At 35.0% G+C, this 15,126-nt stretch overlaps 1 protein-coding gene across 8 annotated transcripts in view; it reads right to left on the bottom strand.

The window, feature by feature from the left end:
- The window catches only part of COL24A1 (collagen type XXIV alpha 1 chain), a 371,899-nt gene that overhangs the window by 110,336 nt on the left and 246,437 nt on the right, over positions 1-15,126 (bottom strand). For all 8 annotated transcript variants that reach the window (XM_043460779.1, XM_043460785.1, XM_043460778.1 and 5 more), the window contains 3 exons: positions 14,457-14,510; positions 4,974-5,027; positions 123-176 (listed from right to left, as the gene is read on the bottom strand). In XM_043460779.1, coding sequence (XP_043316714.1) covers positions 123-176; positions 4,974-5,027; positions 14,457-14,510 — 162 coding nt within the window. The remainder of the gene's footprint in view (positions 1-122; positions 177-4,973; positions 5,028-14,456; positions 14,511-15,126) is intronic.

Raw genomic sequence — 15,126 nt, 5'->3', positions numbered from 1 at the left:
CTATTTTTATCTACTATTCTTTACCTGCTTCCAAGGTGGTGGGTGTTCACCAAAATATGGCAAACATAGTGGTCAGTGGTGAAAGGTTTGAGACCCTCTCCTTGACTTTTAAGTGATGTTACCTTTGTGCCTGGCTCGCCTTGAAGACCGGATTCCCCTTCAGTACCTGGAGGTCCCTAGAAGAGAATGATTTGGCACATTGTTTGTACACATTCCTTCACCAATATAAAGTCAGTAACAACCTCGTAAGAAGATGGTAGTAATCTTCAGCCCAAGGATGGGATATCTATATCCAGGAAAGGATTCTTGTTGTCCCTTTATAAACTTCATGGCATAAGACCAGAAAATTTCTGGGACTTTGAAGAGTTCAAATGCTAAAACAGTACCACCAGAAACCAGGACTTCTTAGACCAGTGTCTTCTAATCCTTCCTCTCACCCTTTAATCTTTGGTCGCGAAAACTACTTCCTGTTTCCTCTTTAATTTTCTACCATCATATCCTTACTAGTCTCTATGTTTTTCACTTTGTATTCTTCCCCCCATTTATTTTCATCCCTCTTGGAATATACTTCCTGAAAAAAGTGCATTTTCTTTATTGGTTTTATAAAACATATCACACAAAGAAGATATGAATTATATATATACATATGTATGGCATTGTTTTCCCATTCTCCTTTCATAAGTGGGTCCATTGGGAAGCTTTTGATTGAATTTTTTATCTTGAAAACATATAACTTGCAATCTCTGGCTATTTATAAGCATGGGGTTCCTGTAATCATTGTATTTTTGTCTCTTGGAGATATTTATCTTGTTTTTGAGCATACTATGCATGCCTCTGCTTTTTCTTCTTTCTCACTCTTTTTCTTCTCTTTTCTGTCAATCTATGTGTATGTGTACGTATGTGTACTTATACACACAATTACAAACACACACATATGCATTCTATATCCCCATATTTTCAGAGTACAGGGGTAGTTTAAAGCATTAACCTATGATACTAATACAGTTTGATCCGAAGTTTCCTGTTTGCTTTTTGTCTTCTAGGGATTCCCTCAATAGTTCTGATCCATGGGTGATAAACCTCCTTATAATTATTAGAGATTAAAATGTCTCTTATGCTGTTACAGTATTTTAGATGAGAAGTTGTTTTCTATCTTGACTCAGCTTCCACAATCCATATTTACTTTGCTTTTTTGAAAATAAAAGCTATAGTGCACAACAGTACAGATGAAGTTGTAATGAACAACCCCAGACCCACTCATCAGAGGCAACTACTTTACAAAACAATTTTTGCTTTTAGTTTTCCCAATAATCAAGAAATATTCCTCTACTTCTTGATATATTACCTTGCTAAAAGTTTAGTTCCCTTAAAACTCTTTCCCTTTTACCATAATTTCACCAATTTTTGGAATGATTATATTATTTAAAATTTTCCATTGGTTACCTTTGTGACTTTACAAGAGACAGTGTATTCCAGAACTTAAGAGGAAGGACCATGAAGTGAGACTGCCTGAGCTTCTGCTCTGCTTCAGAAATTACAGGATTTAGTATTCTATCCTAAGGTTAAAATTCTCTCTCAAGAGAGAATTCCAACTCTCTTCAGATTTCTTCCATATCAAAATTGCTCTTAATCTCCTAGACCTCATCTAGTCCCCAGTTTCACCCGATCTGTCAGCGACTCTTGGCTTTTTTATTCTTAGTCTAAATCCAATGGTTGATCTTCTGATCTCAGTGGTACCTCCTTTCTTATGCCAATCTTGGATTAGCACTTTGAATTGCCTTCTCTATTTCCATTCCTAGTTGAGTGTCAATGGAAAAATTATACTCCTGTGCAAAGTGGCAACATTACATATTGAGAGGTACAGTGACTAAGACACTGGGTTCCCTAAATGTGAATGTGGGCTCTGCCACTACTACTAGTTATTGCTCTTGAACAAGTTGCTTAATCATTTCATGTCTCAATTTCCTCATTTGTAGAATGAGAATAACTGTATTACCTCACTGAGTATTGTGAGAATTTATTAATATGATAAAGTACATAGATACTGCTAGGCAAATAGAAATTTCTCTGAAATTGCTACCTATTATTAACAATATCATTATTAATCTAATGCAAATTCAAAGTCTCCCACTTCAGCTTGACTTTTAGTAAGGTATACTTGCTTTTACCTATCTTTAACCATTTTCCTCAACCACTATTCTTTTTTTTGGCCACACCATGGCATGTGTGATCACTGTTTCTGACCAGGGATCAAATCCATACCCCCTGCATTGAAAGCATGATGTCTTAACCACTGGACTGCCAGGAAAGTTCCCTCAATCACTATTCTGGAATATTTTCCTCAGGGGATCTACTCAACCCCTACTTCATATCACAAGAGGATCATCTTCTATTCTGTTAAAAACAATAACAACATTTCAAGTTATGCCTTTTCTCTGCTTTCTTTAGGTTCAGAGGATGTAGCATAGTATAGGTTATCAGCACTGGCTTTTGAGTCAGGTTTGGATTCAAAACCAATGTCTGCTACTTGTTAACCATTTACCTTGGGCAAAATAGCAGATTATGATGAACATTCTTCTTACTTGTCTCAAGAAAGGATATTGCCATCCATTCTGTTGCACCTAGAAATCTGGAAATAATTTTTGACTTCTCTTTTCCCTTTGCTTTTCATATCCCACAAATATGCAGTTTCTCCAGAATTTATACAACAAACATTTCTCAAATCCATCTCCTTTGCACATAGTTCAGACCTCTATCATTTCTTACCTAGTTCAATGCAACAGCCTTTTAGAAGGTATACATGTCTGCATTCTTGACTTCTTAAATACATCCTCCTTGAGGTTGCTAAAATGATCTTCCAAAGACACACAAGACTTTATCACTGCCCAGCGCCCTTACAGTGACTTACTATAGCCCATAAGGTAAAAAAGTTTAGGGACTTCCCTGGTGGTCCAGTGGCTAGGACTCTGTGCTCTCAATGCAGGGTGCTTAGGTTCAATCCCTGGTCGGAAAGGTAGATCCCTGATGCTGCAACTAAGAGCCTGCATGCCAGAACTAAAGATCCCACATGCTGCAACGAAGACCTGGCACAGCCAAATAAATATTTAGGAAAAAAGATAAGTGTTCAAGTTTTTTCAAGAGTATATAAGATTTTTTTATTTGATCCAATCATTTCTCTGTAATTTCATCTATCCTTACTGCTTATTTTGACTTTAAGAATCTCTACTGCCTCAGGTTTGCATGTTCCTCCTCATACTATGCTGTGTACCCTTATCCTCTCCTTTCATATGGTTAACTCATACTTGGGCTTCTCTGGTGGCTCAGTAGTAAAGAACCCGCCTGCCAAAACAGGAGATGGGGGTTCAATTCCTGGGTCAGGAAGATCTCCTGGAGAAGGAAATGGTAACTCACTTCAGTATTCTTGCCTGGGGACAGAGGAGCCTGGCAGGCTACAGTCAATGGGGTTGCAAAAGAGTCAGACATGACTCAGTAACTAAACAACAACAAACTCATACTCATTCCTTAAAACTCAATACCCTCCCCTTATCGCAATGCAGACAAGTCTTTTTCCCCTTATCCAGTTATGGCTATGTACCCACTACTGTACTCTTATAAAGTCCTGTGAATGTCTCCATCATTGGGTCTAACATGTTGAAGTATAATCATCTTTTATATGATTATCTTCTGGAATAGATTATAAACTGCTGATGGAATCAGGGATCGTATCTCAGCCACGCTTGGATTTTTAGTGAATACATAGTGCATAGCAAAAAAGCACTGCATAATCATGCGATTAGAGGAGGAGAAAAGTTTTATTGGAATGTGGCTGAACAGGTCTGCAGAGGTTAGACAATGCAGAACACTGTTTCTCATGTTAAGTAACTGGCACTTTATTAAAGACTGAGAGCTGATAAAAAATTTCAAGGGCAAGGAAGATATGACAAAGATATACTGGCAACAAACAGCTAAGGAATAATAGCAGCTGGAGGAGACATGGAATAAGGAGCATTGGCAATAGGAACACAAAGAAAACAAAAGAGCTGAGACACTGGTGGGAGCTTATTAAAGGGAAAGCACAGCAGAAAGGACAGGATGAGGGAGGAAGAGGAGTCTGGGAAAGCTCTCAGTTTGAAGTTACTGGACATAAGCGGCATCTTTCAGTGAGATGAGAATAAAAAGAATAACAGTGCGAAAGTGATGGGTTTGGTTTAGATATTTTGAATTTGAAAAGTGTGTAGGCTATCTAGGTGCATATATAGAAGGCAACAGGAAATCAATAATTAAAGCCAAAGGGAGAGGGCTCAGTTAGAGCTATCTAGTTGAGAGCTTATTATTCTTAAATAAATCTTGAATGAGTCACTTTTCAATATTCTTCATAACAGAGTGAAGGGCTATCAACATTAACTCTAAATCAGTAAAGAGAAAGTTATATTTACTTTTTGCTCTGTTATTTAAATGAGCTGTTAAGAGAAAGTCACATGTATAAAATTAGGCTCATACAACAGTTATTCCTGCTTTTAATAGAACTTTAGATTTTATTTTCTGAATATTAAATAAAATACTATAAAATTATTCTTCAAAATATATATCTAAGATATTAACTTTACCTTTGAAAAGTCTTACAAAAATACTGAGTACTGATGAGACCAGTCCTGGGTGTCCATTGGAAGGACTGATGTTGAAGCTGAAACTCCAAAACTTTGGCCACCTGATGCAAAGAGCTGATTCATTTGAAAAGACCCTGATGCTGGGAAAGATTGAGGGCCGGAGGAGAAGTGTACGATAGAGGATGAGATGGTAGGATGGCATCACCGACTCGATGGACATGGGTTTGGGTGGACTCTGGGAGTTGGTGATGGACAGGGAGGCCTGGCGTGCTGTGGTTCATGGGGTCGCAAAGAGTCGGACACGACTGAGCGACTGAACTGAACTGAACTGATGAACCAACAAGAAACAACCCCAAGAAAAATTACCTCAGCACCCATTTCTCCAGGAGGTCCAGCATCACCTTGTGGTCCTCGTGGTCCCTATATTAAAACAAAATTTAAGATGTGAGAAATAAAGTTCACTCTATATTTCAATTAATATGTGCATATAATTATAATATATCATATGTAACAACACAAAATACATTTATCAATGTATTACTTTATTCTGTATAAACAAAACTAAATCTTTAGTTGATTCATCTTTTTTTGTTAATATTAAGCTTTCTTTGGATTCAAAAGAAAAGGAAAGAAAGGATGGTGCTTTTCATTTTTTCATTCCCTAAATATCTCATTCATTCAATAAACATTTAATACAGTGCCTAGGGCTTTCAGAATTATCTTATTTAATGAGTATAACAATCATGTGCACGTGTGCATGGTTAGTGGTGTCAACTTTGCGACCCATGGTCTGCAGCCCACCAGGCTCCTCTGTCCATGGGATTTTACAGACAAGAATACTGGAGTGGGTTGCCATTTCCTCCTCCAGGGGATCTTCCCGACCCAGGGATTGAACCCATGTCTCTTGAGTCTCTTGAATTGAGCAGGTGGATTCTTTACCAACTGCACCACCTGGGACTCTCCCACGACAATCATAGATTTACTTAATATTCCTGAAGAATATATGGCAAACAAAGTAGCAATTTTAAAGAAGCAAATATATGGTCTCCAATGAAATAAAAATATGCTTGAGTTTGCTAGATGATATATTTTATCACAGTAGTGAGTCCAATTGAACAATTCTTCTATTTCATATGAATAACTGTAACAATATTTACATGGGATAATCACTAGGGTGCAATAAAATGCATGTGGGACATTTATGGAGATCTTTTCCCCTGTAATACTTAATAGTATAAATATAAGTAAATAAACGCTAAATAATTAGTGCGTGAAGCCATTTAACTGTCTAAAATCACTTTAGATAGATTAACACTTCAGTAAGTAAGAATCACTCAGTCATGTCTGACTCTTTGCAACACCATGGACTGTAGCCCACCAGGCTCCTCTGTCCATGGGATTACCCAGGAAAGAATAGAGGAGAGGGGTGCAATTTCCTTTTTCAGAACACTTATTTAGCAACTGCAATTTAATGCTATGTTTCCAGCCACCCAAAGAAGGTGTTTGCAGTTTTTGGTCTTTCTGAAAGACAGTACAAAGAAGGCAATTTTTAGATTCAGAAAATGAGAAGATAGTTAAAATTCTATGAGCTTATATTCCATCACAACTTGGTACACACTTCACTTTTTAAAAATGTATTAATAGGGAAAAAGTTGTGACATGGCTGGTTATCTTAAAATGTTTTTCTAAGTTGTTATATTAATGTTCATTTAAAATATTAAAAAAGTATGGAAACTACAAAAAAAGCAGATTAAGTAAATCATCTGTAATTCTGTCATACAGAGATGACACTGTAAATATATTTGCATATTTCCTTCAAGTTCTTTTGTGGGAGCATATTTATAAAAAACTGTATCTGTTTAATGTTTAAGAGTCTATTATAAATGCAAATATTTCATCATATTATAAATATTTCACAACAAAATTGTTCAATAACTATATAATATTATATTCCATTTAACATTCTGCAGTACTATGATTTAATAATTTTCTTAATGCTAGACAGTTATATTGTTTTTAATTCTTTACAATAAAAGTTTGCTTTATAGGCTTTATTATATACAAGTTAGACTGTAAGTGAATGTTAAGTCTGTTATATCAGACAATATTGCCAAATAGTTGAGATAAATATTTGAATTAGAATTAAAAGGTTGGTATGTAGCTATCACAAATGTTCTCACTCAACAGTACAGTCATTAAAGGTTTTAAGAAGTCACTAATATTTTTCAATTATGGTTTACTATATGTTATGCACAGTATTTCAAAGTTTATGGATTCTCCTCAGAATGTTGTTTTATCCTAGTAGAAACACACTGAGAGAAACATGATAGCATTATTTGCTCATAATGTCAAGTCAACTTTCAGAAAGGTTGCAAAAATTAACATTCCACAATGTATAAAATTAGAACCTATTTCATTAAATTCATACCAGCAGAGAATATTATTTTATCAATAAGTTATTTTTAAGCTATTTTAACTTCGTTATTTTGACGGACCACCTAGTATCTTAAAATTTTATATGTTTGACTACCAGTGAGGTTGAATATTCTGTCATTTGTTTATCAGATATTTGTAATATTCTACATTTTTCCTGATTATGCTCTTTACCCATATATTATGGGAGTCATTTAAAAAATTTTGTAGAGTTTTTTTATATATTGTGGACATTAACTCTTTCCTGTCCTGTTTTACTGCTGACATCTGCCCAGTTTGTGACTTGTCATTTTATTTTAAAAGTATGTTAAAGATAACTTCCCCCACCAAATATGTTCACTATAGAACACTTGAAAATACAAAGAAGTAAAAATTACCCCAAATCACCATTTAACCCTTTTAACATTTAGTATATCTCCTAAAATCTGTTTTTTAATAATTGTATTTATTTATTTTTGGTTGTACTGGGCCTTTGCTGCTACATGTGGGCTTTCTCCAGTTGCAGCAAGTGACGGCTACTCTTCATTGTGGTATGTCGGCTTCTCATTATGGTGACTTCTCTTGTTACGGAGCACAGGCTCTAGGCACACAAGTTTCAGTAGCTGTGATTCATGGGTTTAACTGCTCTGCAGCATGTGGAATCTTCCCGAACCATGGACTGAATTCACGTTCCCTGCATTGGCTGGTGAACTCTTATCCAATGTACCACCAGAGAATTCCTCTCCTTAAATCTTGTACCATTAAAAAAATTTAGGCTGGAAGAAATTTAAAATTTTCATGTACTTAAATCTAAGTCTTTTATGGTTTTTTCCATCATATTTAAGTTTAAAACATTTCCATTAAAAAATTTCATCTACTATTTTGTTAATCATGGTTTTAAAATACTTATCTATTTAAACCATTGTTTTGACGTATAGTATGAGGAAGAATCAAAACAAACTTTTAACCAAATAGCAATACATCCTCAGTTTAGTCACTCAGTTGTGTCCGACTCTTTGTGACCCCATGGACTGCAGCATGCCAGGCTTCCCTCCAACTCCTGGAGCTTGCTTAAACTCATGTCCATTGAATCAGTGATGCCATCCAACCATCTCATCTTCTGTCGTCCCCTTCTCCTCCTGCCTTCAATCTTTCCCAGCATCAGGATCTTTTCCAATGAGTTCTTTGCATCAGGTGACCAAAATATTGGAGCTTCAGCTTCAGCATCAGTCCTTCCAATGAATAATCAGGGCTGATTTTTTTTAGGATTAACTGGTTTGATTTTCTCACAGTCCAATGGACTCTCAAGAATCTTCTCCAACACTACAGTTCAAAAGCATCAATTATTTGATGCTCAGCTTTCTTTATGGTCCAACTCTCAAATCCATATATGACTACTGGAAAAACCATAGCTTTGACTGTATGGACCTTTGTTGGCAAAGTAATGTCTCTGCTTTTTAATATAATGTCTATGTTGGTCATAGGTTTTCTACTTTTCACATGATACTGTAGCGAATGCAACTATTAAAGTTCTCCTGAAAATATCAGGCTGTTTCATGCCTGAATGTCTTTCCTCTTGTTAAGTCCATAGTTTACACTAGGGCTCACTCTGTGTTGTACAGTTTTGAGAAATGCATAATATCAGGTATCCACTTTCACAGTATTATACAAAATATTTTCACTGCGCTAAAATTCCCCTTTTCTCCACTGATTCATCTCTTGGCCCCTTCCCCTAACCCCTGGCAACCATCATTCTTCTTTACTGTCTATAAAGTTTTGTCTTTTCCAGAATGTCATGTAGTTGGAATCATATGGTATTTATACTTTTAAGATTGGTTTTTTTTTTCATTTCGCATGTATTTAAAAGTTACTCTATATCTTTCTGTGGATTAATACCTCATTCCTCTTTACTGTTGACTAATATTCCACTGTATGAGTGTACCATAATTTTTTTAACCATTTACCTTTTGAAGGACACTACTGGTTGCTTCCAATTTTTAGCAACTGTGAATAAAGCTGCTATGAACATTTATGTGCAGATTTTTGGCAGACATAGGTTTATATTTAATTTAGTAAACACCAAGGAGTATGATTGCTGGATCATGTGATAAGAGTATGTTTAGCTTTGTAGAAAACTGCCAAATTATATTCCAAAGGTGCTTTCCACCAACAATGAATGAGAATTCCTTTGTTCCACATCTTTTTTAGCATTTGGTATTGTCAGTGTTTTGGATTTTAGCCATTCTTACAGATGTGTAATGGCATGCCGTTGTTTTAATTTGCAATTCTCTAATGACACATGCTGCTGTGCAGATCTTAATTTGCTTCTTGCCATCTGTATGTCTGTTCAAACCTTTTCTGTATTTTTTAATTGAACTGTTTGTTTTCTTATTGTTGAATTTTAAGAGTTCTTTCTGTATCTTTGGATACAAGTCCTTTAACAGATATCTGTCTTGCAAATATTTTTTCCCCACTATGTGACATGTCTTCATTCTCTGAACATGTCCAAGAATAGAAGTTTTTAGATTTTAATGAAGTCCAACCTATCAAAATTTTCATTCATGGATCATACTTTTCTTGTATCTGAAAACAAGATTGTGGTAGAAAATGGGTGTCATTTTATGATACTTTAAATCTCTGAAAGAGTTCACTAGTAAGACCATCCAGGCCTAGTGCTTTCTGTTTGGAAGATTACTAATTATTGATTAAGTTTAAAAAAATTTTTATTTTACATTGGAGTATAATTGATTTACAATGTTGTGTTACTTTCAGGTACATGGCAAACTGATTCAGTTATACTGATTCAGTTTCCTTAATCAAAATAGGCCTATTCAGATTATCAGAGTTTCTTTGTCTAAGTTTTGGTAGATTATGTCTCTCAAGGAATTTGTCCATTACAACTAGGTTATCAAGTTTGTGAACAAAGAGTTATTTGTAGTGTTCCTATATTGTCTTTTTAATGACTTTGGGATCTGTAGTGAAGGCCCGTTTTTCATTTCTACTATTAGTAATTAAAGTCTTTTTTTTTTTCTTGATAATTCTGCCTACGGTTTCACCAATTTCATTGGTCTTTTCAAAGAATATATTTTTTGTTTCATTGATTTTCTCTATTTTCCTGTTTTTAATTTAATTGATTTCTGCTCTGACTTTTTTTTTTTTTACCTATTTATTTTTAGACTATTTGGTATTTTTGTTGCTGCGTCCAGGCTTTTTCTAGATGTGGCAAGCAGGTGCTACTCTCTAGTCGTGCTGCACAAGCTTCTCTTTAGGGTGGCTTCTCTTGTTGCAGGGCACAGGCTCCAGCATGCATGGGCTTCAGCAGCTGCAGCACGTGGACTCAGGAGTTATGGCCCATGGGCTTGGTTGCCCCCAGGCCATGTGGAATCTTCCTGGACCAGGGATCAAACCCATGTCCACTGCACTGGCCATCTGCTCTGATTTTTTTTTATCATTTACTTTCTTCTGCTTACTTTGTATTTAATTTTCTATTCTTTTCCTAGTTTCCTAAAGTGGAAGCTTGGACTACTGATTATAGATCTTTCTTCTTCTCTAATATATGCATTTAATACTATAAATTTGCCTCTAAGCACTGCTTTCACTGCATTCTACAACATTTGATAAATTATATTTTCATTTTCATTTAGTTGAAAATATTGTCAAATTTTCTCTTGAGAAAATTTGAACCAGTGTTATTTAGAAGTGTGTAGTTTAGATATTTTTCAGTTATGTTTCTCTTACTGACATCTAGTTTAAATCCATTATGAACAGAGAGCATATTTTGTATGACATCTCTTTGAAATTTGTTAAGGTGTGTTTTATGACCCAGAATACAGTCTATCTTGGTGAATATTCCATGTTAGCTTAAAAAGAATGTATATTCTGCTGTTATTGGATTAAGTCATCTATAAATGGGCTTCCCGGGTGGCTCAGAGCGTAAAGTGTCTGCCTGCAATGCAGGAGACCTGGGTTCGATCCCTTGGTCGGGAAGATCCCCTGGAGAAGAAAATGGCAACCCACTCCAGTATCCTTGCCTGGAAAATCCCATGGACAGAGAAGCCTGGTAGGCTACAGTCCAAGGGGTTGACAGAGTCAGACATGACTGAGCGACTTCACTTTTACTTTCACTTTCATAAATGTCAATTAGACTCAGTTTTCTAATGGTGATGTTCAGTTCAACTATAATCTTACTGACTATTTGCTTGTTGGATCTCTCAATAACTGATAAATGGATGAGTGCTAAAGTCTCCAACTGAAATAATAAATTTGTCTATTTATCCTTGGAGTTCTATCAGTTTTTGCTTAATCTGATACTTTCCTGTTAGATTCATACACATTAAGCACAATTATATTTTCTTGGAGAATTGATACCTTTTTCACTATATAATATCCCTCTTTATCCCTCATAATTATCCTTGATCTGAAGTGTATTTTGTTTGAAATTAATATACCTACTTCAGTTGTCCTTTGGTTAGTGTTAGCATATCTTAGTCCATTTTGTTCATCCCTTTACTTTTAATATATCTGTGTCTTTATATTTAAAGTAGGTTCCTTGAAGACAACATACAGTTAGGTCTCATTTTTATTTCTACTCTGTTTATTAGAACATTGACATTTCAATGATACCTGATACAGCTGTAGTACCTACTATATTTATTACCATTTTCTATTTGCTACACTTGTTCTTTCTTTTTTTAATCTTCCATTTTTTATCCCACTCTTTTTACATTAAGACTTTGATTCCATTTTCTCTCTTATTTTGGCATATAAATTTCACTTCTACTTTAATATAGATATATTATTTTTGCTTACATACTTCTAAAGGAATTTAAGATTGTCATGAAGATTTTAATATGGGTTATGGTTAGTGCTGAATTCCTAACTTATATATCTGATTTTCCTCTTGTGTCTTTCAATCTTTTCTGCAGTTTCATTCCCTTCTATCAACAATTATTTATATGTGGAATTTCTTCAAAGTTCATCCTAATATCCTTTTCTCTTTCCTATATGTTCTCCTAGACTTAACCCCAATATTTTAAATTTCAGGAAATTATTCTGGTGGCTCAGATGATAAAGAGTCTGCCTGCAATGCAGGAGACCTGGATTCACTCCCAGGGTTGGGAAGATCCCTTGCAGAAGGGAATGGCAACCATGACAGTATTCTTGCCTGGAGAATCACATGGGCAGAGGAGCCTGGTTGGTTGCAGTCCATGGACTTGCAAAGAGTTGGACACGACTGAGTAACTAACACTTCACTTTTCACTTCTTTCTGTTTTGAGTGCCACAATCAACTGCCATCTTCACATTTCTCAAAGACACCTCAGATTCAACATAGCTAAATTTAATCTTCCATTCTCAAACATAAATTGCTGCTGATTTTTTTTCAGTTTCAATGAGAGATAACCTATTGATACTTCAAGCCACAATCTTAGAAACCATACTTCAGATATTTCACATATTTTACATCTTTCTCCTGTTGATTTTATCTCATTTGGAATATTTTACACCTACTTTTTCCTCTGCTAATCAAAAATGTTCTGCTGTATCTTATCTGGACTGTTGTAACAGAAAGGCTTTCTTGGTTCATTCCTATATGGTTTGGGTGAGCTTTATGAAATAATAAGACAATCATAAAACTAGCCCTATCCCTTCAATGATATCCCTTTGTTCTTAGGCTAAAAATACACATATTTGGGGATGGGGCTTATGGAGTTGCATGTGTTTCGTCCCATGCCTCCCTTTCCATTATCATCTTGTATTTACTTCCCTCTCGATTCCCTGAGTCACAGTCACACTGACCTTCTTTTAGATCTTCAGGTTAATATATAAGGCTTTCTCCCAGGTCATGACTTCTCTCTGGAATGACTTTTCCCCATATTTGCTTAAGTAACCCACTCTTCATCCTTCAGTTCACAGCACAAATTCTCCTCTTCTGGAAGTTTCCCTAACCCTAGATTAAGATGGTTTATTTTGTTATATATTCCCTTAGATTTTACTAGGTAGCTCAAATATGTGAAACAAAGCCCATGACATCCATTAAAAATTGATTTATATTTTACTTACCAGAGTCACTGACCCTGGGACCTGAATGTCAATTTTTAAGTTTTTTCAGCCATTTAGTCATTTACAGTTACAACAGTAAATCTTTTTTTGTATAAAACTTGATATTATCTCTGTTGTTGCCACAGCTCCATTGATATACTTATTGTGACTTAAATGCATTCTTTATTGAGATTAGTTTTAATGTTGTCTCACTTCAGCTAGTATTAGCAGCTAAATGATTACACCATTGGGCATATGACCTTTTGGTTAGTGCTGTTTAACAAATATGCAGTAGATAAATAAACATGCCAGATATTGTACTAGGAAAGAGGATGGCAAAGATGAAAAACAGTGGTCTCTGACTTCAAGGAGCTATAGCCTATTTAGAAGAAAGAGATATTTAGATATTTGCATGATTTTGATCAAATAAATATTAGAATTGGGATGGCAGGTTAAGAGATACAAACCAGAGAAAACTGAGAAGAATTTAGTTTGCTAAAATCAATATCACATTTAAGATTCTATGTTTGGAAAAAGTACACACATAGTCAAATCTTTACTTATTGTTTGAAAAGCTTATACCACAGGTTAAATATATAAAGCAGGTGATGAACACAGATGGGTAAGAAGAGTTCTTTGACTATTAGAATTTTCTCCTTCATACTAGCTAAGTGAACGGTGCAAAAACCACTTATAAACTTTTGTGTCACATGATGGATAAGATCAACCACACAGTAGTTTCAAAGACTATTTGTATTGTAAATCTTAGGAGCATGTTACTGCACATTACATCTGATACCATTAGCCAGAAGAATGACTTCATAGGCAATAAAGAATATATTGTGAGAAAGAAGGTGTGGCAAAGTATTTCATTTTCACAGTTCATTTTCTATGGAAAATCTATAACTGAGGCATATGTATGAAAATGTGATGTAAGTTTTTGAATTATTGACCTACTAGCATTTCTGTCAAGTTTCCACATTTTGGCCCATTACGTGTAGAGTCTGGCTTCTCTATATGGTCTTTTATTATAGAGTTGCCCTCATAAGTATGATTTTGTGTGTGTGTGTGTGTAAGGGGGAGTATAATAATTATTATATAAACAGTAAGCTGTTAAGAAAAAAATTCTGAGAGTCAATAAAACAGAATTATACTTGTTGAAAATAGAAATACATGAAGTTTTAATGGTTCCAGATAAACAGAACCAAATTTGACTTTATGAAACCAGGAAGGCACTATAAATTATCTTCACAGCAAAATATTCATTCTTATAATTAGCTGCCCATGATAAATGCTGATTTCAAAAACTTACCAGCCACAGAACAGCAGAGCAATAATAAGAGACAGGTAAAATACATTATGAGAAAAACACAATTAGAAACACAAAAATATACTGACCGGTTCTCCTGTAAGTCCCCTGTCTCCAGCACTCCCTGGGGGTCCTTGTAAACCCTGAATAAACAAAAGTAAAGTTTAGAGAAAAAGTGGTGTTTGAAAATGTTTTAGTTTCCATACCTCAGCTTTCTTTTAAGATCCTCCTGTCTAATTTTTCTATCTTTATCGATTATTTAGTTTTTATTTTGTGGTAAAATACTCATCATATATAATCCACCATTTTAATAATTTTAAAGTGTACAGTATGTGTAAATTTAGAGTACTGTGGTAAGTATGTTCACATTGTTGTGTACACCATTATTACCACTATCCACTTTCAGAATCTTTTATCTTCCCAAACTGAAACTCTATACCTGTTAAATAGCTCCCTACCCCTCACCCGCCTTCCCTGGCAACCACAAGTCTACTTTCTGTCTCTGAATTTGACTTAAAGTAGTCAAAGTAGGTACTTAAAGGATCTTATACACATGGAATCATACACTATTTCTTCTTTTGTGTCTGGCTTATTTCATGTAGCATAAAGACCCATCCATTTGTAATATGTGTCAAGATTTCCTTCCTTTCTAAGGTTGAATAATATTCTGCTATATGTATATACCACATTTTGTTTATCTATTAATCATCAATAAACACTTCAGGTTTTCTACATTTTGCTTATTATTCTAACACTGCT

This window comes from Cervus canadensis, chromosome 2, assembly GCF_019320065.1.
Source record: "Cervus canadensis isolate Bull #8, Minnesota chromosome 2, ASM1932006v1, whole genome shotgun sequence".
Lineage (NCBI taxonomy): Eukaryota > Metazoa > Chordata > Mammalia > Artiodactyla > Cervidae > Cervus > Cervus canadensis.
The sequence above is the reverse complement of the archived record's forward strand: the minus strand, read 5'-3'. Positions and strand labels throughout refer to the sequence as shown.